Below are 23,276 nucleotides of genomic sequence, written 5' to 3' on the forward strand. Positions count from 1 at the left end.
GTGATTTCTGCAGAGTTTCTTTGAAGTTCTTGTAAGTATCAATCATTATTCAACCGAGCACTCCAATTTATAGAGCTTTCACCATGCAAATTCATGGCTTGCATGAAGGGTCCTACTTCATGGAGAAAATGGAGTTGTGAATAAGGAAGTTGAATACATCCACTTTGAAAATTGTTTTTCCAAAATTTTATCCAAAAAATGATTTCTAAAATCTTTTTTATATTAAACTTACTTAATTTCATTATTTAGTTTTATAAAAACTAATTCTATTAAATAATTTTTAAATAAAACTAATTAATTAAATCATTTTATTAATTTTATTAATTTAATATCTAAATATTAAATTGATAATGAAATTAATATTTAAATCATATTTTAAACATTAATCGTTTCTCCAATTTCGTTTAATTTCGATAAATTAAACATTTTAATTGTATCGAATACAATAAATAGAAACCCTAATTGAATTTGAACATTTCAAATTCTAAACCCTAATTTCAAATCTTACTAAGATTACTCAATTTACTAATCCAAATTACGAGCTAATAGAGGGACCTTATGAACCTACAGATCATGAGCTCCAAGGACTTGTAATTAATTGGTTAAACTTTTTAAACCGAATCAATCACTATTTTTTAACTTCCAAGACATTCCACTATAGCTCGATAGTTGCATTCTTCTCACTGTAGATATATTTCTGTCCATTTTAACCATAATCGGTAAGTCAATCCTTCACATGTCGTTCATATTCACAGTTGGGTTAAAGATTACTGTTTTTTCCATGTAAACACATCTTGCTCCTTAAGCTCCCACTAATTCTCCATTGAACAATTGATTTATAGTCCAACTTATTAATCATAACTCTTTCTTCCACGAGAGGGCGGGACCCCGTTGGTCAAGACAAGGCTATGCTTAAGAGAACAACCCATCTGCTAACCCTAAATCGGGTAGGAGTGAATTTCATATTGCAAAGCTATGTCCCCAGCTATCTATCCGATCTTATCCCCAAAATAGGAGGCTTATTAAGCAATGTTGTTAGACTACTCTCACTTATGTAGATCAAAGGATAATCTCGAATAAATAGGAGTTCATAATTAGTTAAGGATTAAGATCGAGTTACCCTAGGTCATTGAGTTTGAGATAGTTAGTTTTAACAGTAAACGGTTGTTATAAAGAAACGTGACTATTTCAAGGTCCAGTCTTATGCAAATTCATTGCATATGATGCCTTCACTCGCATGTCTCTACATGAATGAGTGTTGGATTACATCATTTATATCAGTATACAAAATGGACCGCATCCAATAGTGTCACCAGGATAAGGTACCCAATCTCATTCGTATACTTATAAACCATTTTGGCTACATATTAAAATTCGATCCATTTTTATGTCACCACATAAAGTTAAAATATTCATGTTATAGCCATGGATTCTTTTTGGATTTTCATAGAAGGATGCAATATCAATAGTAATTTATTGAAAAAAAAAACTCAACAACATTTTTATTGATAAATAGAGTATGTTAACAACATCTACGAACTGCGAGTTTAGGCCATTCCCAAAAAGTTTATTGGTTTGTGAATTAATGCTATTAAATGTCAAATAAAACATCTCATATTTTATTAAATAAAAAAAAATATTTGTACATTACAATTACAAACTACAGAACCCTACAAGATTTAAGGCATTAACCCTAACAATCTTCCACTTGCCTAAAGTTAGTGGGGTGTACAATATAAAAATCATACTAATATACAAGTACACAAAACAATAAACTAGGACATAACACACACCTAATACAAAATCTCTCACTTACCTTAGACTAGATGTGGTATGTCCCGTAGACCCATACTCTATAGGTGACCCTCAAACACCTTAGCCGTGAGGGCCTTTGTAAATGGATTGGCAATGTTGTGCTTTGAATCTATCTGCGTGACGATCACGTCCCCTCAATGCACAATCTCTTGATGAGATGATAGTTTCGTTCTATGTGCTTCCCGCGTTTGTGACTCCTAGGCTCTTGGGATTTAGCCACAACACCACTATTATCCCAATAAAGGGGGGTGGGCTTAGACATATCTGGAACCACTTCCAGATCAATCAGGAATTTCTTGAGCCACACGGCTTCTTTAGCAACTTCATAAGTCGCTACATCTTAGCCTCCATAGTGGAGTCATCAATGTACCCCTGCTTGGTGTTCCTCTAAAATATTGCTCCTTCGTTAAGAGTGAACACTGACCGTGATGTAAATTTTCTAGAACCCTTATTAGTCTAGAAATCATAGTTTGTGTATCATGTAAGGATCAGATCCTTAGCACCATACACGAGCATATAGTCCCTCGTTCTCTGTAGATACTTGAGGATGTTCTTAACGGTGGTCCAGTGATCAAATTCTAGATTAAACTGATATCTACTGATTATTTCCACCCCATAGCAGATGTCAGGTCTAATACATAACATAACATACATTAGGCTGCCAACAGCCGATGCATAGGGGATCCATCTCATTTTCTCAACTTCTTGAGGCATCTTAGACACTGTTCCTTAGACAAAATAACTCCATGCCTGAAAGGGAGTAAACCTCTCTTAGAGTTCTACATTGAAAACTTGACAAGCATTTTGTTAATATACGATGTCTGAGATACTGCTAGTGTTTTGTTCTTTCGATCTTTAAAGATCTGAATGTCCAGAACAAACTGCACCTCTCCTAAATCTTTCATTTGGAATTGGGTCGCCAGCTAATTCTTAATTTCAGTCAGTAGACCTACATCATTCACAATGAGTAGGATATCGTTTACATACTATTAGTTTCAACGAGCATGTAACGGATGAAAACATAATCATTAAGCAGTCTAATTCATCAATTTTAGCTTCAAACTAAGTATGCTCATATAATATTGAGAGAGTTTTAAAAATACCTTTGAAGATCTTCTTCAAACTTCAAATTCAGCTGCAATCTTCTCCTCTACTGGTTATAACCACCATAAGGTCTTCCTTACTATCGTCTAGGACCTTAGATTGAGTTGTGGGACTCAAAATGAGCTGAGATTCAGAGGGAATTTGAGGAGAAAAGATGAATTCTGCAGAGAAAAACTAAGAACCCTTCTTCAGTTTTTTCAGCCTTTAAATTTCACTTCGCATGTCTTTCTCAGCTGAATAATTTAACTGTTTTGTATCAGATACAACATGCTTTAAGTCTTCATCAAATGAAGATACCACCTACTTGGTGGATTTAGTTGAATTAGGTGAGTTAGATGCTTAAGCCAAAGTGGAAAAATCCCACTTTTTGTGGTTTTCTACTTAAAAAATTATTTTTAATTTTGAAAACATTTTTTAAGATTAAAATCAACTTTCAAGTTTAATTCTTTAATTAAAATTAAAAATATTAATTTTACCAATAATTAATTTTCTAATAAATTAATAATTAATTAAACAATTTAATTAATTCTATTAATTTAATATCAAATATTAAATTAATTAAACACCAATTCCACTACCATAAATCTCTATTCATGAAATTAATATTTAAATCATATTTAAATATTAGTCAGTTCTCCAATTTCTTAATTCCATAATTAAACGTGTAATTATATCACATATAATTACTAATTCCCTTAATTCGAATTTGAACGGCTCAAATTAACTCATCACGCTATTCTAAAATTTTTCCATTTGTGAGCTAGTAGAGGGACCTAATGGACCTACAGAGGGCTCTAATGATCCAAGATTAATTGACTAAACTTTAAACCGAATTAATCCTCATTCGTTAACTACCAGGTTATGGACCTACAGATCATGGGCTCCAACGATCCAAGATTAACCGGGTAAACTCTTTAACCAAATTAACTACCATTCGTCAACTACCGGGTTGAAAGGATTGAAATTCCCTGCAGTGGAAGAAATCGAGTCCCAATTTTGATTTTACAAAACAATAATTAGAAGACGGAAACATAGGGTAAACAAATCCTATTAAACATGCTTCTACGATGTAATTAGAGAGGAAAGATTAAAAATTACATACCCGTCGAAGACCAATTCTTCATGTTCCTCTCCAATGTCATCTTCTCCCAATCTCACGAACTCAACGAACAAAAATAGACACCACCAAGGGGTCTTCCCCATTATTCTCAGGGACGGGAACCGCGAGAGAAAGAATTCTTCTATGTGAAAAATACACAGAGACAAGAATGAGAGAGAGAGTTTTCTCTTTCCTAATTTGTTATGTGATCATAAGGAGAGAATAAAGAGTGAGGGAGTTATAACTCCCTCTCCTTTATTTTTAATAAAATCAAATTCAAATTTTGTTTTATTTTATTTTTATTTTTATTTCTTATTTTTATTTTTTAATAAATACAAGTATTAACTAACTTAATATATATAAATATTAAACTATATGTTATATCACATATAACATATAATCTTTAGTTTATATTATATCACATATAATATAACCTATAGTTTCTATATAAATCACATTTATATATTTAATATTTGAATCACATTCAAATAATGACCCTTCTCACCAAACTATATCAATTTAATATGAATCATTTTCATATTAATTTAACCTATAGTTTCTATATGAATCATATTGATAATTTGTATAAATACAAATTATTTATACCATCTTATTTAGAATATGCGGTAAAAAGAAGGAAAAAGTTGCGTTGAATATATAGAAATTGACTTAGAAACGTAAAAAGTTGTAAAATGTCGGAAGCACACCCATTGACCCCATTGCGATGGCAAAAAGGGATGTCTAAGTCTTTGTTTTGCAGGAAACAGGTCACTGCATGTGACGATCGCTCAAGGACAAAAAGAGCAATGCATTCGCACCGCATGCGATGATCGATCGTAGATGAAAAGAGCGACGCATTCGCAGGGATTTCTGAAATTGTACAGCTTAATGTTGTACGATCTGACAAATTGAATGTGGAGCAGAGCGGATATTTCCACCAAGTCGTGGCAAGAAAAGTAACTTTTCAAAGCGGGACCACTGACGAAGGAGGTGCCAAGGTCTATAAATAGCTACATCAATTCCAAAGAAAGGAGGCTGGTCTGAAGAGACATTTTAGAGAAAATATGGGAGAAAGACAAGACAAGTCCGAAAGGAAGTCTCGGGAGCCAGAAATTCATTCACAATCCCAAAGAGAAGCTCTGTGCAAAGATTATTCCTACCTGGGAAACTATCCTGGGAAGGAAGTTTTCCACCTCACTCCTTCTACACGCTGGCAAGCAAACAACTTCGATCGAGATCCATGTCAAGACATTGACACGCTGTCCTTATTTGTTCTCGCTTTTTATTCATCAACTGTTGTTCATTTCTAATCTTTCATTCATTTATCTGTAACAAACACTTATCTTTATCTTTTAATATCATTATCATATTCATCGTCATTTCTCTGTTCACCACCATACATTCATCTTCCATTTCTCTCACTATGTGTAACTAATCCTCCAGGATAAGGGGAAAGATTAAGCGAGTAAGTTAATCCTTGTTGAAGAAATTAGCTAAGTTTAGCTAACGCATGCTCAACGGTATCTTCACTTGTAAGAGTAGAAGTGAATATGTTAATCCACCTCTCGAAAGAAGGTTGATAGAATGCATTAACTAAAGCAAGAAGTATTTCCAGAGATGGAAATAACCTTGCATTCGCAACATTCATCCCTGTTCACCATAGAGATATGGGAATGCGGCCGATCACTAAGAGGTGTAAGCCAAGGGAAAGCGGAACCTTTAGTTTTGCGTCCTCAACAGGATTGACGAACTTGCGATGTCCTTTCCCCCAACCCATTCTCTTTCTGACACATTTCACAAGACTTGTCATCACATTCCATCAGACGCTTGCACATCTTCACAATTATTTATTTATTTGTTTATTTATTTATTTGTCATCACATTTTATTTTTCCAATACAATTCATTATTATTTTGTTTTTGGTCGCATATATCACATCAATATCGCATTTATCATCGCAATCCACGTGTTCGACCTCAGAATACTCTGAGAAACTTGCGTTGGAATTATACTTGGTTCCAACGCAAGAAAATTTGTGACACGCACGTACTATATGAATGCATACTACGAGCGCAACTAAGCAGCATCGCATACATTACTTTAAAGCGTAGTATCACTTTTATTATCAAGAACCGGTGATTAGCATCACATATCATCAATCATACACATCATTCATCATCATAAGTCTTTGCGGCGGCATTGCATTACATTACGTCCACATTCGACAATTTCATCGAACACATATTCACATCAAATTTTTAACAAGTAGTTTTATATGAATCATATTAATATAATTAATATTTGAATCATATTCAAATATTTATTTCTCTCATAAATTTAATATGAATCATATTCACATTAAATTTTAACATATAGTTTTATATGAATCATATTCATATAATTAATATTTGAATAATATTCAAATATTTATTTCTCTCGTAAAACTATATAAATTTAATATGAATCATATTTATATTAAATTTTAACATATAGTTTTTATATGAATCATATTCAAATATTATATTTCCCTCATAAGTATGTATCAACATACACAATAAGTTGATTTGAGATCTCGCTATCAACCTCTTGGCCTAAAAAAAGTAGAAATTAAATACCTGGAAAGATTGTTATATAATGTATCAATATATATTATTTAATTATATCTTATACAATTAATTTCCTTTAATTAATTTGAAAAATTCAAATCACACCAACATTAATTTGATTCCCATCAGTCCTTATTGAGCTAATGAGGGGACCTTATGGACCTATAGATTGAAGCTCTAATGATATGAGATTAATTGATTAAACTCTTTAATCAAATTAATCAACATTCATTAACTGTCAGTCACTCTGCTATAGATCGACAACTGAACTCTTCGCATTATAGATATATTTGTGTCTCCATTGGATATAACCAATCAACAATGCATTAACCATTCACAAATTGCTCGTAAGTATAACTGGGTCAAATTATCGTTTTACCCCTATAGTTACATCTAACTCTTTAAGTACCACTGATCCATCTAATGAACAATTAGTCATAGTCCAGCTATGACCGAACACCTCTGAGGCTAGGAAAGGGTAAGGTGCCTCATTGTTTAAGTCCTGGAATCAGCTCTTAAGGGAGCTATTTATCTTGTTACCCTAACTATAGGGAAGGAGTGAATTCCTTCTCATGTAGTTATGTTTCCAGCTCCCCAATAAGATGAATCCTCAAAATGGTAGGCTTATTTAGCCGGTGAAATTATCCACTCTCACCCATACAAATCAAAGGATCTCCCTCATAGGCATAAGTTCACAACTCACTCAAGGTCAAGTCACCTATGGTCATCCTGGTGAAATGTAAGTCTCTTCTAGCAACGGCGTTATAAAGAGATACTTAACATTTCGTGGTCCAGTCTTTCTACAAACTTCTTTGTATAAGATACCTCCACTCACATGTCTCTACAAGAATGATCAGGATCAGATTATTTGTAGCACTTTACAATAATTGTAACAACTACAAAGCAGGCTGTTAGGTTCTTAAAGGATGTATATTTTCTATGTTAATTCCCCCAAAATTGTGTTGATTATTTGCTTTAAATGCTAATTTTGTAGGTAAAACGGTATTCGAAGCATTTAGAAGTCATTAAGAGAAGATCGAGCCAAAAAAGATCCAAAATAACCAAGAAATTCAACAATTTGAAGAGAATCGAGTAAATTATCAAAATGCAGAATCGAGTATTCACCATCGAATTGCAGCGTTAAGACCCTAGGAGAGGCGTTGTGCAACGCTTGAAGACAAAACACCTCATTCTGCTACAAAACAGGACAGCGTTGCAATGCTCCGGACTTTGACGCAAATCACCATGCGCACGCGTGCTTTGTGTTGACAAGCGATTTAGGGTAGCATTGCAACGCAAGCCCAGTGCTTTTTGGCCTTTTCATCGATTTAGCGTTGCAATGCTACCTCAGCGTCGTGACACTAGTCTGCGAACTATAAAAGGTTTTTCTTTCATTTTTGCAAAGAGAGGAAGAAAATCCATGGAGGCTAGGACCTCTCTCCGAGTTCTTTCACTTCTTTGGTAATTCTTGTTCCAATTTAGGTTAGATTTTATATTCTAGTTGAAATGTAAACAAAACTCTTGTAATTCTTCATACAATTTTTCAATGAATTTGTGAAGTTTGATTGAATCTAGTTTCGATTTCAAGGGTTCTTACAATTCTTTTGAATTTTCTACTTTCTTTATCAATTACAATCTGATTTGTGCTTTCTTAAATCTATACTTAATTCTTGAAGCATTTTGAATGATCTTTATCTTGAATATATATAGCCTAGATGTTTGGTTTTGTCATAATCATTGTTGAATATGTTACTTTCAATGTATTCGATGGAATGTCTAGCCAAGATCTACAAGAGGCAATAGTAAGTGTATGTTTGATGGCTATCCTAGGATGCACTAATTACTAGATTTGGAGAAAATTTGATTAATTGAGTAAGCTATCTTAACAATTAATCAACAGAATTGAATCCTAGAACCTAATGCGCATGTTTTCTATTCTATATGGCTGCTACCGAACCCAATAGAAGTAGGAGCATGTAGGTTGATTAGGGTTTGATTTATCCAACCTTAATCAATGATTAGGACGCTCTCTCGACTAGGTTATTGCTAGTTGTTGGCCTTTGTAGAGGCTAGTTTGATCGAGTTGAGTGAGTAGTTGCGAGTATAATCCGATTGTCAGTTTACTTTTAGAATTCGATGATAGAAATTGCATAGAATGTCTAACTTGAACTAGAAGCAAGATTATTCCTTACTTGTTTACATTCATCTTTTATCTTTAGATTTTTAGTATTTTTTCAATTTTATCAAACCCCCGTTTTATTGCTTTAATAGTCAAGGTTAGTTAAGAAAGGATAAGAATTAAAACCTTCCCTGTAGATCGATCTCTTTCTTCCACTTTAACTATGAGTTAGTTAGGTTATTGTTCGAGTTTTATAAATATTGTTTGTTTCGGGTTAGGTAGAACATACGACACCTACTTTACTCCGAACAAAATGACGCCGTTGCTGGGGAAGGCTAAACCATTTAATCTTTTTCTTAGCTAACTTGACTAGCAAACCTTAAAACATCAAAAGTATTTTCTTTTCTTTGTGTCTACTTGTTTTAATATGACGGACGTGAACATCTATTACGCGATTCAAGCGATGTATGCGGCCCATCAAAGAGAACAAGAGGTAAGAAAATTTAATGAACTTAAAAGTGAAATAAATGAACTAACCTCTCTTGTTCGAGTTTTGGTTACTGAACACACACAGGATTCGCGTGGTCTTGAGCATGAATGCTATGTTCCTTGGGAGATGCCTAACCAAACCCCATTATCGATGCCATATCCTTCTACCAATTTAGGTAATTCTTCAGAAAATTTAGTTGATGAATTTTCTGACTACTCTTGTGAGTTTTTGTAGGAACATTCTTATCTTTCTCAAGAACCATCGAGTTTCTAGCAGGATAGTTTCTATTCCAGACATGAGGTTAGAACCGACTTTTAGAATCTGTATGACCTCATTGTCCAGATTATCGATTCGGTTAGGAGAATCGATGAGCCTTAGGAAGATGCATCTTCTGAGAATATTGAGTTAAATGGTGGAGAGATTCACATCGACAATCCAGTAAAGCCACTAGTTCTTCGAAAGTTCTATCAATTTGGTGCCCTAAATAGATTTTGGGCTCGCTCAGGCTGCCCTTGAAGTCCAATTTTCATGTCTAAACTTTCCGTCGACAAATTGCTCGAAATGGACCCAGTGTCTCAAAACTTTGGAAAAAGTTCGTGCCATTGAGGGTTTCGAGAATGATGGTCATTTGGTGTCTCAAATGGCTTTTAAGCCAACCCGGGCTAACATTGAAGCCCAATTTTTATGATCGGTGAACTATGGTAGCCAAACGAGCAGAGTGGTACGAGGTGGTTGGTATTTGGTAGATGGTGGATCTGCAGTGGCATGAGAACCAGATCGACGGCACTTGGCTCCGGGTCGTTGGTGCGAAGAATCTAACGGTGGTGTAGGTTTGGGGAGACATTGGCGTCATCTCTAGTGGTGGTGGCGACTCGAGCTAGATGCGCGGCGTCAGGCAAAAAGGAGAACGGAGGTGTCGAATCAAGACTGACGATGCTAAGGTTGCGTCTATGCAAAGAAGAAATCGTGCAGAAAAGTCCCCTTTTTCTGTTTGCATGCATGAGGAGAGATAGAGAAAGAAATTTTAATTTTCTTTTTTTTTTTTTCCCCTCTTTTACTTTTAATCAAATAACACACTTCCCTCATATATATATATACATATAATTTTTTCCCTTTTTCCTCCTCCATTTCCTAATTTCCTATTTCCCTCCTCAAATTCCAAATCCCTTTTTAAATCCAAAAATCTATATTTCCCCTTTAAATTCCAAAATTCCTTTAAATCCAAAATCTCTTCTTAAATTAAATTCAAATCCAATATCTAAAATATTTGCTAAAATTCTTCTGCAAATTATTTTAAATCTTCCATCCACATAGAACAAAATGAATTACCTTAATAAAATAATCCAATTTTATCCGCAAGCCAAACGAAATTTCAATTAATTCAAAAATAATTAAATTGGAATTGATTTAACGAATTAATTAACTTCTGAATTCCAATCGATCCAAAAATAAAGTAACCAAAATTTATATGATAATTTAGGGTGTTACATTGGCTAAGGCTGAACATCTATGCTCATTTTGGTCCTAGAGTAATGCATTGGGTCATCTATGTTAGATACTTTGTAAGCACATTGCCTTGGGCCAACCAATGCTCGAGTCAATTATCTCTCCTAGGCCCAATTTGGTCCTAAGATGCTATTTTCGGTCTGAATTTTGTTACTTTCTTGGCTTTGTGATTTTTTTATGTCAAGTATGTCATTCAGTCCATAACAACAATAAAAAAAAATTGTATTATGCTTTTATAAATAGAGACTAATAAAGTCATTTTTTAAAAGTATATAAACTAAAATAAAGATTTTAAAAATACATAGAGTAAATGTATGAGAGAAGGAAAAAGCATCGTCAAATTTTAAAGTCTAAAAAACCTAAAGAACTGGTTGGATCAAAATAGTCCTTAAAACGTAAACAAAACCTATGATAGAGAAAACAAAAATGAACAAAGTGGATGCAGTCCGTTTAAAAAAGTTCCTATTTCTTGTTTTTTATTTTTCGTTATTTGTTTTTTGTTTCCTCTTTTTTCTTTTTTGAGAACAATAAATAGGAATATGTTTGATAACTATTTCTATTTCCCGTTTCTTGAAAAAAAAAAAAAAAAAAAAAAAAAACTTGTTTGATAACATTTCTTGTTTCTCGTTTCTTGTGTTTTTTTTTCTTACATTTTTTTTTCCATAATTTATAAGTTAAATATGATCTAATTATATAAAATAAGAAAATATATAGCATGCATTAAAATATTAAAAAAAAATAATGATCAAATATTTAAATTATCAAATATACATAAGTTCCTATGTAAAATTAATAACAATAATATAATTGTTTCTATTATTCATATGTTGGTAAAATTTTATTTATAATATTATTTTATATTCAAGTTATTTGTTTTAAATTTTAAATGATGTAGACTCAAATCTAACTCAATTATATTATTATGCAAATGTGGTGGTTGTAAAAATTATAAAATGAAACTAAATGAATATCTTAGTAAACAAAATTTATCTATTGTAAAATTATAACTAGTTTCGAAAGTAAGAAAAATAAGAAAAATAATAAATTTAAAAATATATACAAATGTATATTGCAAAATTTAAAATTTAAAATTCAAAAAATATTTACATATACATATTTAAAAAGAAAATTATTTTAAATGACAAGACACCTAAAATATTTACAAATAATTGCAAAATATCACCGTCTATCTATGATCTACTATTTATGTGTCTATTAAACTGTGATATTTTGTTATTATTTGTAAATATTTTTGCTTATTTTCTTATATTTGAAAACAACCTGGTTGAAAAATTAAAATTTGAAAATCAAAATAATATATAAATCTAAGTATTTAAAAATTCAAAATTCAAAATTAAATTTTCTATATTTGTAAATATTTTAGTTCATTTTTCTATATTTAAAAACAACCGTATTGAAATTTAAGGGAAATATTTAAGATAGAAAGAAAAATAAAACCAAAAAAATAACCTCATCACCATGAACTTAAAAAAAATTAAATTATATTTTCTCACCAACTAGCCAAGTCAAAATTTTGATACAGTTAAGAAACAACTTTAAATAAAATAGAAACAAAATATGTTTCTCAATTTTGACCAATTTTCAAGAATGTTTCTCAAATTTTAAGAATAAAAAATAAAAATGATTATCAAACATATCAATTTCTTAAAAAATGGGAAATAAAAACAGAAAATAAGAAACGGAAATATTATCACTCTAAATAAGCATGAGTATATATTATGAAAAATAAGTTTGTTATTTTGTATTTTCAAATTATTTTCAATATTTATGACTGAACTAACCATGAAAGCAAAGTTTTTTTTTTTAAAAAAAAAAATGTATTATTATTTATTTTCCTTTTTTCTTACAATTTTTGTTTCTACCGGTTTTATCATTGACTGGTGTAAAGCGTTTTTTTTTTTTTTTTTTTTGGTATTGTTTGACTAGTAAACTTTTCAAAACGTTTTGTTTTCGTATGTTAATATTTTATATGTATTAAACTCACTAGTAATGAATTAATTAATTACATGTACTCAAAAAAAATTAATTAATCACAAATGAAGGATAAGGCAAACAAAGACTTTACATTCCTTATGGGAGTAAAACCGGTAGAAGAATTGTAAAAGAAAAATCAAGGACAAAAAAGGAATTAACAAAATGGAGGCTTTTAATACAATTTATGAAAATGAAATGTAACAGAAGAAGAAGAATTTTCAGTTAAAACTGAAAAATCATTTTGGATTCTCTTTATTACAAGTGAACACTAAATAGAAGAAGCAAACAAATTACTCTACATAAAGGTTGATAATAAAAATGGAATATAGTCACTCTACTAAAGTTTTCAACTACTAAATTGGAAATAGAATGATATGGCCCATCCATAGATGCTATAATACTAAACTATGAATATTAAAATGAGTTTAGGTCAACAGTAATTAACATAATTTTTTTCCTTAGAGGTTGGAAGTTCAATCCTCTTAAGATTATGAATGACTCGAGAGTCCTAACTCTTGATTCATGCACTAACATAAAGAATATAATATTACAACTTATGTGGATGGAGATTGAACTTCCGACTTCTAAACTCATCTTGACAAAAAAAATTATTTTAACATTAAGTAATACAATATCACGCCCCCTAAATGAATGATGCAAAACAAACCCAACAACCCTTTTTTCTTTAGTTTTTTTGTGATTTCTCATAGATATGCTAATTCATCTCAAACTAGATAGAATATAAAGATTAGAGAAAATAAATAGTGGCTAAAGTCAAAAAGAAGAAAGAAAATGTGTTTGGGGCAAAAGCTTAAAATAATTAATTAATTTTAATTTAATAATTAAAAAAAGGAAGAAAAAAAAAGTTGAGCTTGGCCATTGGGACCAAATTGTTTGCTTGCGTGCTTCACCACCCCATTAATTAGAGTCACTCATGCAACTAACTCAATGCTATTCCAGTTACTATATTCTCATTTTTGCTTTTTAGTACCTTTTTTATTTTAATCTACTTTCTTTACTCTTACTATTTTCACTACTTCAATCTTATATACATTCTTGTACCTATTCCCATTATGTTCTCAAGCTTAAATTTCAAGAAAGAAAGTATTTTGTACATTTAGTCTCCAAATTTTAAAAAAGCTTCATTGATTTGACGTATTGAAAATTTTGGAAGTGTAGTTGAATTTTCAAGTATATATTTATTTGGTCTTTAAACTTTCGATTTTTTGTGTCTAATAAGTTCTTAAACTTTAAAAATGTTTAATAAATTTCTGAACTTTTAATTTTGTGTCTGATAAATTCCTAATATATTGAAAAAAATTAAAAATTAACTGATATATTAGATGTAAAATTGAATTTTGTGTCTAGTAGGTTTAGGAATTTTTTTTTCTAAAAAATGTTAAGTCAAGGACCTTTGGGAAATGAAATTGTAAATTTAGGGATCTATTGACACGTAACTTAAAAATTCAAGGACTTGATAGACATCTTTCAAAGTTCAAACACCAGATATACATAGAGTTAGAAATTGAGGAACTAAACTTATAAAAACCTAAGACTCATAATAAGAAGTTAGATGCGATATATCTTTCACCTTACACCAACTTGAACACGTCATGTCAACATTAACACCAGATCCAAATAGATGTATTGTCTAAGTTCAAAAGTTAAATTTATAGTTTTATAAGAAAAATATTCTTTTAGAAAGGTGGTCCTCTCTCAAGAGATTAAAATGGGGCATTTTGTAGAGCATAGTATGATATTATTGGCAACACCACTTGCATTGTATAGAAAGTGAGAAAGGGAAGGGGGAAGAAGGGTGGAAGTGAGATGGCTTTGTCATGTTTTTGGTAGGTGACTAAACAACCACTTTGAGCTCACATGCCATCTTTAAGTTGTATCTTAAATCTTGCTTTTAATCCTCTTCATCACTTTCTTATACCAATCCCATTTTTCAAGGCATCACTCATTTCTCTTTGATGCCAAGATAAAATAATGACCTTCTAAGAACAAAATCACTTGACATGAGATATCCATCATAGTTTTTTTTTTTTTTACACAACAAATTTATTTCAACTATAATTGACATGACATTTGACTTTCTTTTCAGAAAGTTGGTTCAATCACATCAGTACTAAAAAATTCACTAAAGTGAAATAAAGTATTCTTTCTTCTTTATATATATTAAAAAAATGCTAAAGAAAATCAACTTATTAAACCAAAATCCACTTAACTCAACAGTAATTAACAAGATTTTTCTCTTTAGAGATCGAATGTTCGACCTCATTCGTACTAGAAAAACTGATTAAAAAGAAATACAGAGTATTCTTGTTCTTATTAAACTAGAAGAACCAAAACAAAAACAAAGCTGCAAATTTGAAGCGTTAATGGAGGGATCTTCAACCAAAATGTAAAGAATCAATGAAATGAAATGATACCCAGAAAGTATTGACTATACAAATCTCTTAATTTCTCTTTGTTTTTTTTGCTTTTTTTGTTTTTTTTTACAAAAAATCTAAGTTAGATATGAAATCCCACATTCACAAGAGCTTCATGTTTGTGTTCATTAGCTGCAACCCACCATGGATTTAATGACGCTAAATTGTGGTCCTTGCTTTCTCTTTCAACAGGTTCAGGAGGAAGATTCAGGTCCAAAAACCTCCTAATTTCTGGGACTTGCTTTTGAATTTGAATTGTTTCTCTGTTTTTAGCTCCTGATCCATTCATCAAATGCGATCTTTTATGCCCACCAAGTGCTTGTCCTGATGCAAACACTTTCTCGCAAATTGGGCATTTGTGTTTGCTGTTTTTTTCGATTCGTCCGCCATTGTTGATCCCTTTCGAAGCTTTGCTTTCAGCTTTTGGGTTTGCAGAAATGGCCATTTCTCCACTGCTTTCACTGCCTATTTCTTCTTCTTCATCTTCCATGGCTGATTCAATGAAACAACCCTTTAACTTCTTGTGACTTGCTCTATGCCCACCTAGTGCTTGATATGAGTCAAAGATCTTATTGCAAATATCACACTCAAATTTGCTTCTCTTTTTGGGTTTATTGTAGATTTTTGAATCCCAAAACTCTGCTAATGTCTTTTTTGGGGACTTGAAGAACATATCAGAGCTTAATCTAGCTTGGTTTTGATCATTTTTCTTCAGGAAAGATTTAGATCCAGTTCTTTGATCTAGCTGAGAATTCTTGATCATCTTTGATCTAGCTCTTTGCTTTGATTGTTTCTCTTCAAATTCCATTTTCTTTCCCTTGAGTTTGTTTGGTTTCACTAATTCACAGCCATTAGAGACAGAAGTTTTGCTCTCAACAACAGAAGGAGCTTCAAGAAACTTTGAATTGTTATCTGAGGATTCAGCTGGAGAATTGAAACCAACCCAATTTCCCATGTCCATGGAAAGTAACATCAAGGAAATTGCAACTTCTTGTTCTTGCTCAATTTCAGAAACAGATGAAGAATTTGTGGCAATAGAGAAAGAAGTTGTTGAATTTGCAGTGCCCATTTGGTTGGATGTTCTTCCTCTCCTTGATCTCTTTCTCTTGCTGTTAGGAACTTCAGTTTCATTATCAGATTGAATGTCCATCGCCATCTTCTGTTTGGCATCTGTAATATGAGAATCTGGTTCTTCCACTTCTTGACTACTGGAAAGAACTACTCTTTCAGAATGGCATTTCATATGACCAAACAAAGCCTTCCATGATTGAAACCCTTTACCACATTCCCTACAAAACTTATCTTGGAGTGAAGATTCTTCACTTAAAAACTCAAGTTTCTGAGTCTTTTTTGGATTCTTTCTCAGACCATAACCAAAATCTATCTCCTCCATGTTTGACAAGCTTCCACCACTGTAATTAGCAGGTTGAAGGCTTGTTCTACTATGTTTCTCATCATTATCAGCTAAATTATTGGTCAAATGAGACCTCATATGACCTCCCAAGGATCTCCCACAAGCAAAACTCTTATTGCAGAGCTTGCAAACATGTCTTGATACTAAATTACCCTCCATTTACAAAACTTTGAACCAGAAGAGAAAAAAAATAGAAGGAAGAAAAAAGCTAATGAAACTTCAAAATCAATCCAAGAGCTTGAATTGATTGAATTGATGCTGCAATTCTTGATCTCATAACACTAAAAACAAGATCCAATACACAATGAAAACAGAAAAACAAAGAGAACCCAGATCAGAATACCAAGCCAATCTTCTCTAGATCGTATAAAAATCTTGTTATTCCAACTGATCACTGAGAACCCAACTCAGAAATGGAAGAATTATGGAGCAAAAACAAGATCTGAAGCAAGAAAAGTGGAAAAGGAGAAGACCCAGTAAACATTCTTACCAGCGCTCTCTCTCTCTCTTGAGTTGTTGAATTGAAGTATAGAGAGAGAGATTTAAAATAAGAATTGGGAATTGTGATCTGTAACCTCTGATACTAATAATAGCAATAGAAGAAAGCAAAGGGAAATGAAGAAAGTAAGCAAAGCTTGTGAGAGTTTCTCTGTGATTTTAAGAGTCTAAGCTTGACTATATTTAGAGGAGAAATCCATGCAAGAGATGAATGAGAAGAGAAAGGTTAAAAGAGAAGAGAAAGCAGCACGTGTATTTAACTGAGAGTTCTACGCTTCCCTCAAATCTAACGGCTAAGATTAATGGAGGCGATCATCCCCATGGCCCCATGATGGTTGAAGAACCTACTCAAAACCTAACTGCCATACTCAAAAACTATTCCTTTCTTAAGGAATTTCCCACCTCTATCACTCTCTTCCTCAAATCCCCTTCCACTTTCATTTGCTTGTTATTCTTTTCTACTTTCTTCATTTTTTTTCCCCAAAGTTTCCATTTTGCTAGATGTTTGTTCTTTGTTTATTGTTTAAACCCCCTTCCCCACTCCCACTTTGGATCTTTTCTTTCAACTCTTAACCTACTCTGGTATCACTTTATTTTTTATCGATGATCCAAATTTGATTGTGCTAATGTAAAACAATCCAAATTCTGAAAACAATGAACATTTTGTTTATGTCACAAAACACAACCAATATTATGTTCTCTTTATAGCCTATTCGCGAGAGTACATTCACACCCAACATGAATTGATAAGACCCCGAATGCAATTTTCAAGGTGCATCGCAATTTTTGTAATATATATTCTAGCTCCTTATTAAAATTTTATGATATTAATTATTATGACTTCTTTTGGACGTGAAATCCCATTCAGAGATCTCATCAATTCGTGATGGTGAGATCTACGATTGTAATGTTGATTATTGTTGTGTGACGTAAGCAAAATATTAGTTTTTACTATTTTTAGAATTCAAGTAATTGAACATTAGAGAAATCAATTTTAGGTCATCAATATTTAAAAAAAAAAAAACAAAAAAAAACTCTTGGGTTTACCCTACCTCACTTGGTTAAATTTATGAATGTTTTTAACAACTTTCTTTGTTGAATGTGGATACGTTGGTAAATTTTTTTTGTTGAAAAATATTGTAATTAAAGTGTAGGGTGAGGATTAAACCTCCGACTACGAGATTAATAGTATGAACACTATGTCAATTAAGCTACGCTCTTGTTGGCAAAATTCATAAATACGTAACAACAATAAATTGATATGATAAATTGATACATGTACTATCTGTCCTCTTTAATCTATTAATAAACCCATCAAGAGAATTTAACAAACATACAATACCATTAATTGTTTTTTTTTTTTTTTTTGGGAAAACTGATCTGGGTACATTAGAAGGTTTTTAAATTATGATTTAAAGAACCTTTTTGATGTATTTCAGCATGTAAAAAGCCGTTCCAAATAAATCCTAAATTTGATCGGTTTCCTCTCCAGGCTTCTATATCTTTCGCGGAAAAAAAAAAATGATTCTTGCTTAAAAAATGTTGAAAAGAGGAAGGTGAAAAAAACCAAGAAAGAACGGAGCTGCAGTGCCGGCCTATGTAGGCAATTAAACACAAAGGCTAATGAATGTGAAGAAAAGGTTAATGAATTGATTAGGACTACTAATCACATGTCAACTATGATTAAGGAGCACCTTCCATTTGGTTGTTCCCTTCTTCCCAGCACTTTAGTACAATATTTAGCTGTGACTTGTCTGTAATTGCCTTCCATTTTCTGCTTTGTTTTTTCCCTCCTAAAATGTGTCAGACACAAACTATTCATTTTAATTCATCACAAATATATAAATACTTTAACTTTCTTTTGGAATTAAATAAAAGTATAATCTATGTTTAATCTTAAGCAACATGTGCATTGTTTGCCAATCAAATCCAATCCAGTTTGATTGATTCTGTAAAGAAAAAGATAACAGGTAATAATTTCTAATAGCTTATTGAAGGGGGAAGGATGGATCTAATGGAGGCACGTGGAAGCCACTCGTGACAGAACAAATTGTGATTAGTTTGACTAAAACACTACTAAATTTTTTTAAAAAAAATGAAAATGAAAACCAAGAAATGAGAGTGATATCAATACTTGAAAGCACGTATGAAGAAGATGAAGTGATAATTCGATAAGGATTAAATCGACTAAATTATTATTTTTATGAAAGTTCGAATATTTTTCAACCATAATTGTACTGTATCTTTCGCATAAGGTGCGGGCTACTGTCTGCAAGGACTTGACTTGGAAGTGATGATTCACAATAGAGCTCTCCCAAAAAAGTGATGCTTAAATTTTTAAAAGTAGAACCCTTTATGGAGCAAAGACCGCTCTCCCTTTCTTTCTCTCTCCAACAAAGCCTTGTAACATAACAACAAGAATGGAGGATAAGATGCTCTCTGCCACTGGCTTTATGCTTTTCCAACCTCCTTGACTCCTATTTTTCACCACCCATAACGCCCAGGCTTTTTCCCTCAAGATTCTCACTACTTTGGAAAAATCCACATTGGGTTTGGGTTTTTCTATATCTAATGCAAATAATAAAACCATACATAAAGCAAATTCAAGTCACTCTATAATCAACAATGACAGATAATGAATTATGCACAACTTTTATGAAACTTTATGGCTCTAACATGATGCACAAACCAATATGAAATAGTTTGCTGTCACTTTCAGCACTAAAACCAATAGGGATTCTAAAAGAAGCGTCAACAGAGTAATAAAAACAACATAGTTGCAGATGCAATGAAAGCAAATGATTACAGTTGTTTCACTAAGAGCCAATGATCTGCACACAATTTTATCCTCAACAGTCGGATCATTTAAGAAGGTAAAGACAAAAGTTAAACGTGTGAATTCCAATTGCATCTTGGAGAAATTTTGACATATTTTAACCATTATGTATCAATAATTCACGTTCATGGATATATACAGATAATAAGCTAATGAAAAAATGGGCGAGCAAAAACTCACTTTCTTTTTCTTCTGCACAAGAGAGAGAGGTAAGATGAGTCCAATTAGTTTTCATTTATGATCAAGAGATGATATCTTGGAGGAAAACCAATTGCGTTTCAAGTATACCATCTCCTTACAAGGAAGGTAGCCGTCCATCTTGGCTTGATGAAAAAGTAAAATTGCAACTCCCCCTATCGCTACTTATATGCAGGAGAAAATTTTTGGGTGATTTGACCCTCGTGAGGGTAAAAAGAAAGGAAAATTCTTTTCCATTTCCAATTTACCATCTATGATGATGATAGCTCAGGCTGCAACTAACTCAAGTTCTTCCCATCCCTTGCCTTGTAATTACTCGAATCATCTCCAAAGACTTCTTCTATCATACTGCTAGTTGGCAAGAAGTCAACTTCACTTTTCGAACAAGTCAAGTATCCAACATCCCACACTTTAGCATCACAATGCTCCTGAACTGATGATGGCTCATGACCAAGACCAACACTATTGTTTGGTCCTGTAAAGCTACCTAGCCATTGATCACAATGCTCCGTCTTGGCTGGAAGCTCTTGGGTTGCTGGACATGTGTCCGATGATGTACAAGAATCGTCTTGAACTTCGAGTTCTCCTACCCTTCCATCGCGAGGAATTTTGTCCTGAAGCGTGGGACTGGAACCACAATTATTAAAACAATTACCAATTCCCCCACTTTCATTATCATCAAACCTTTCATCGGCAATATCCTCATCATACTCTTGCAATTCATCTTCCCTGCTACGATTGAAACCAGGTCCAACATCATGTAGTGGTGATTCAACAACAGAGTCATCATCCTCTTCTGTCATTCCAGGTTCATTATCGCCATAGTCATCAGTTCCTTGCCACTCATCGTTGTCACTATCAATGTTTAATGAGTCACATCTGTTCTGCTCTGCTCGCCTCCGAAGCATAAAAACATTGAAGTAATAGCTAACAATCTCCTTTTTAGTTTTGGAAGCAAACACAACTGAAAGATCACTCCAGAAGTTTTTCCCCAGTGAGACTGGATTAGAAAAGACAACCTCATAAAACAATCGTTCTTCTTCTTCACTCCATTTCTGTGCTACTTGCTCTCCCATTTCAGAAAACCCTAACTCCACAAACCTATCTGGTCCAATAGAACTTCTAAGCTGCTCTCTTGCTTCTGCAATGTGTGAATTAACACATCCCACAGAACCACCATCCTCACAGCTGCAAGCTTCTCTTCCACTCCCAACTTCTTGACCACAACTGATGGATGAATCCATGTATGGCATTGGGATAACACAGGTACCAATCAACCTCTTCTCGTATTCGTCACCTGTAAGATCAGACTTTGAATCTGACCCAGACACATATGATATAACCTCCACCTCCCGTGGTCTCCAAGGTGGAACAACGGCTTGATGCTCAGGACCAATGGAAACAGATTTTTGGGGGGCATGGTCCAATAGTAGAGAATATATTTCTTCACAGTACGTCAGTATTCTTCGCTGATGATTTACAGGGTTAAAAAAATCTGAAGAAATAGAATAATGTCGAGGAGATTTAGATGGGGACCCCTCTTCAAGGGTCTTATTGTTGTTCGTCCCAGAGGAGAAGGATAAGCAACGAGGAATACTAGTATCAAAGTCATCACTGCTTCCATGAGGCTCTGAGAAAACTCCACTTGAATGCTTTTCGTCACTTTCTGTATCATTCTTTTGAAATTCATCGCCTAATAATCATAATGGAAAATTAAATTGCCATCAGAGTTATCGAGACAACTCTAATTACGAAATAATCAGATAAAAACTGTTTTGCAGCTGATCTTATTGAATCAATTATCAAGAACACACAAAACCTACATGAAATAATTGTCCCAAATAATTATATCTATCACTTCCCAAATTTTTCAATATCAGAATCAATACTAGCTGAATCATCATAGCTTAAAATCTTCAGACATTTACAGTTTAGTGAACCGGATACAAAAATAAATATTTTATATATTATTTACTTATAACTGCTCAATCTGCATCTGTCATATTACCATCCTGCAAGATTGTAAGTTTTACAAACTACTAGTCTAAGACCCTTATTAAAAACTTCCACATAATATCATGGCCAAACTCGCACCTAGAGCATAATGATATTGTAGAGAATCTTCCGGGATAACAGATTCTGAAAATGACAGTATTTGATTACTCTGTTCAACGACTTGTTTCAAGTGCTTGGAAGAGATCTCCAGTGGTTCTCCATCATCAAAAGGCTGTTTCTGCACCATTTTGAAAGCAGCACCAACTGTGATCTGAGGGAAAAATATGTTAAAAAGATGCCAGAAATCCCATCAACAAATAAAGAATCAGATCGAGGCAAAATGCACAAAAAATATTACATCAATCATACAAAGTAGGTAGAGGGACAACACAGTTTCCTTAAACCAAAAGCAATCTAGAGAAAATCAATGCTCGAGACCTTGAAATGGTCTTAATCAAATACTTCTCTCGTCTTTCTAACAAAAGCACCTTGAATTCCAAATATAGCTTAATTTAACAGGAAAATATCATAGACAGGTAAGAGTTTGAAATTTTTTCTTCACTAAATTTCTTCGAGAGCATTTTCAGCATCTCTCCTTCAATCCTCTATCGCAATTGGGAGTGCACATGTGTGTTTGACTGACATACTCATCCATGTTTGGACTACCTTTGTTATCCTATTAATAATAGCAAGTTCAATTCTAGTATCAACGAAACCAAAAAAAAAAAAAGCTCATGGTGAGAACTGAGAAGAAAAAACAGAAGAGAGCGGCTTAATCAGAACAATATACAATCACTTGAAGGGAATTTGCCCATGCATGTTCAAATCAATTCTAAAACTAGACATGCCAAACTCACAACAAGAATACGAATATTGACCCTTGGAAAGAAACAAGAGTGTCCAACTCTAATATACTTGCTTATCTAGTCTTATTCTACCTACGAAAGAAAAGAATATTCTTCTAAAGCATTCTCAGAGAAACATGAGGACCTGAAAGAGACCATTATCGAGTGAATCAGCAATTAGAGGAAACTGGTGGTATTTAGAATATAATATACTTTGAAATGTTAAGTTCTAGACTTCTAGAGATGTCATCAGCGTATAATAACATCGTGTTTTAGAGTGCCCTACGGGGAAGGGCATAAAGGTAAATATGTGTCTTTGGG

At 32.9% G+C, this 23,276-nt stretch overlaps 2 protein-coding genes across 3 annotated transcripts in view; both read right to left on the bottom strand.

The window, feature by feature from the left end:
• Positions 1-15,179: 15,179 nt before the first annotated feature.
• On the bottom strand, positions 15,180-17,709 carry LOC120070773 (zinc finger protein ZAT4-like). The gene has a single exon (XM_039022657.1). It carries the CDS (start codon positions 16,740-16,742, stop codon positions 15,252-15,254), a length of 1,491 nt encoding a protein of 496 aa, XP_038878585.1. The 5' UTR covers positions 16,743-17,709; the 3' UTR covers positions 15,180-15,251.
• Positions 17,710-19,963: 2,254 nt separating this feature from the next.
• The window catches only part of LOC120071091, a 4,172-nt gene continuing 859 nt past the window's right edge, over positions 19,964-23,276 (bottom strand). For both annotated transcript variants that reach the window (XM_039023135.1, XM_039023134.1), the window contains exons 2-3: positions 22,210-22,381; positions 19,964-21,808 (exon numbers count right to left, since the gene is read on the bottom strand). In XM_039023135.1, the coding sequence (XP_038879063.1) occupies positions 20,394-21,808; positions 22,210-22,357 (1,563 nt within the window). In that variant the 5' untranslated portion in view covers positions 22,358-22,381 and the 3' untranslated portion in view covers positions 19,964-20,393. The remainder of the gene's footprint in view (positions 21,809-22,209; positions 22,382-23,276) is intronic.

Source organism: Benincasa hispida, chromosome 2, assembly GCF_009727055.1.
Source record: "Benincasa hispida cultivar B227 chromosome 2, ASM972705v1, whole genome shotgun sequence".
NCBI classification, from domain to species: Eukaryota; Viridiplantae; Streptophyta; class Magnoliopsida; order Cucurbitales; family Cucurbitaceae; genus Benincasa; species Benincasa hispida.

Bases quoted from the DNA above. Each gene is read 5' to 3' on its own strand.
- LOC120070773 (XM_039022657.1), bottom strand. From the start codon at position 16,742: ATGGAGGGTAATTTAGTATCAAGACATGTTTGCAAGCTCTGCAATAAG.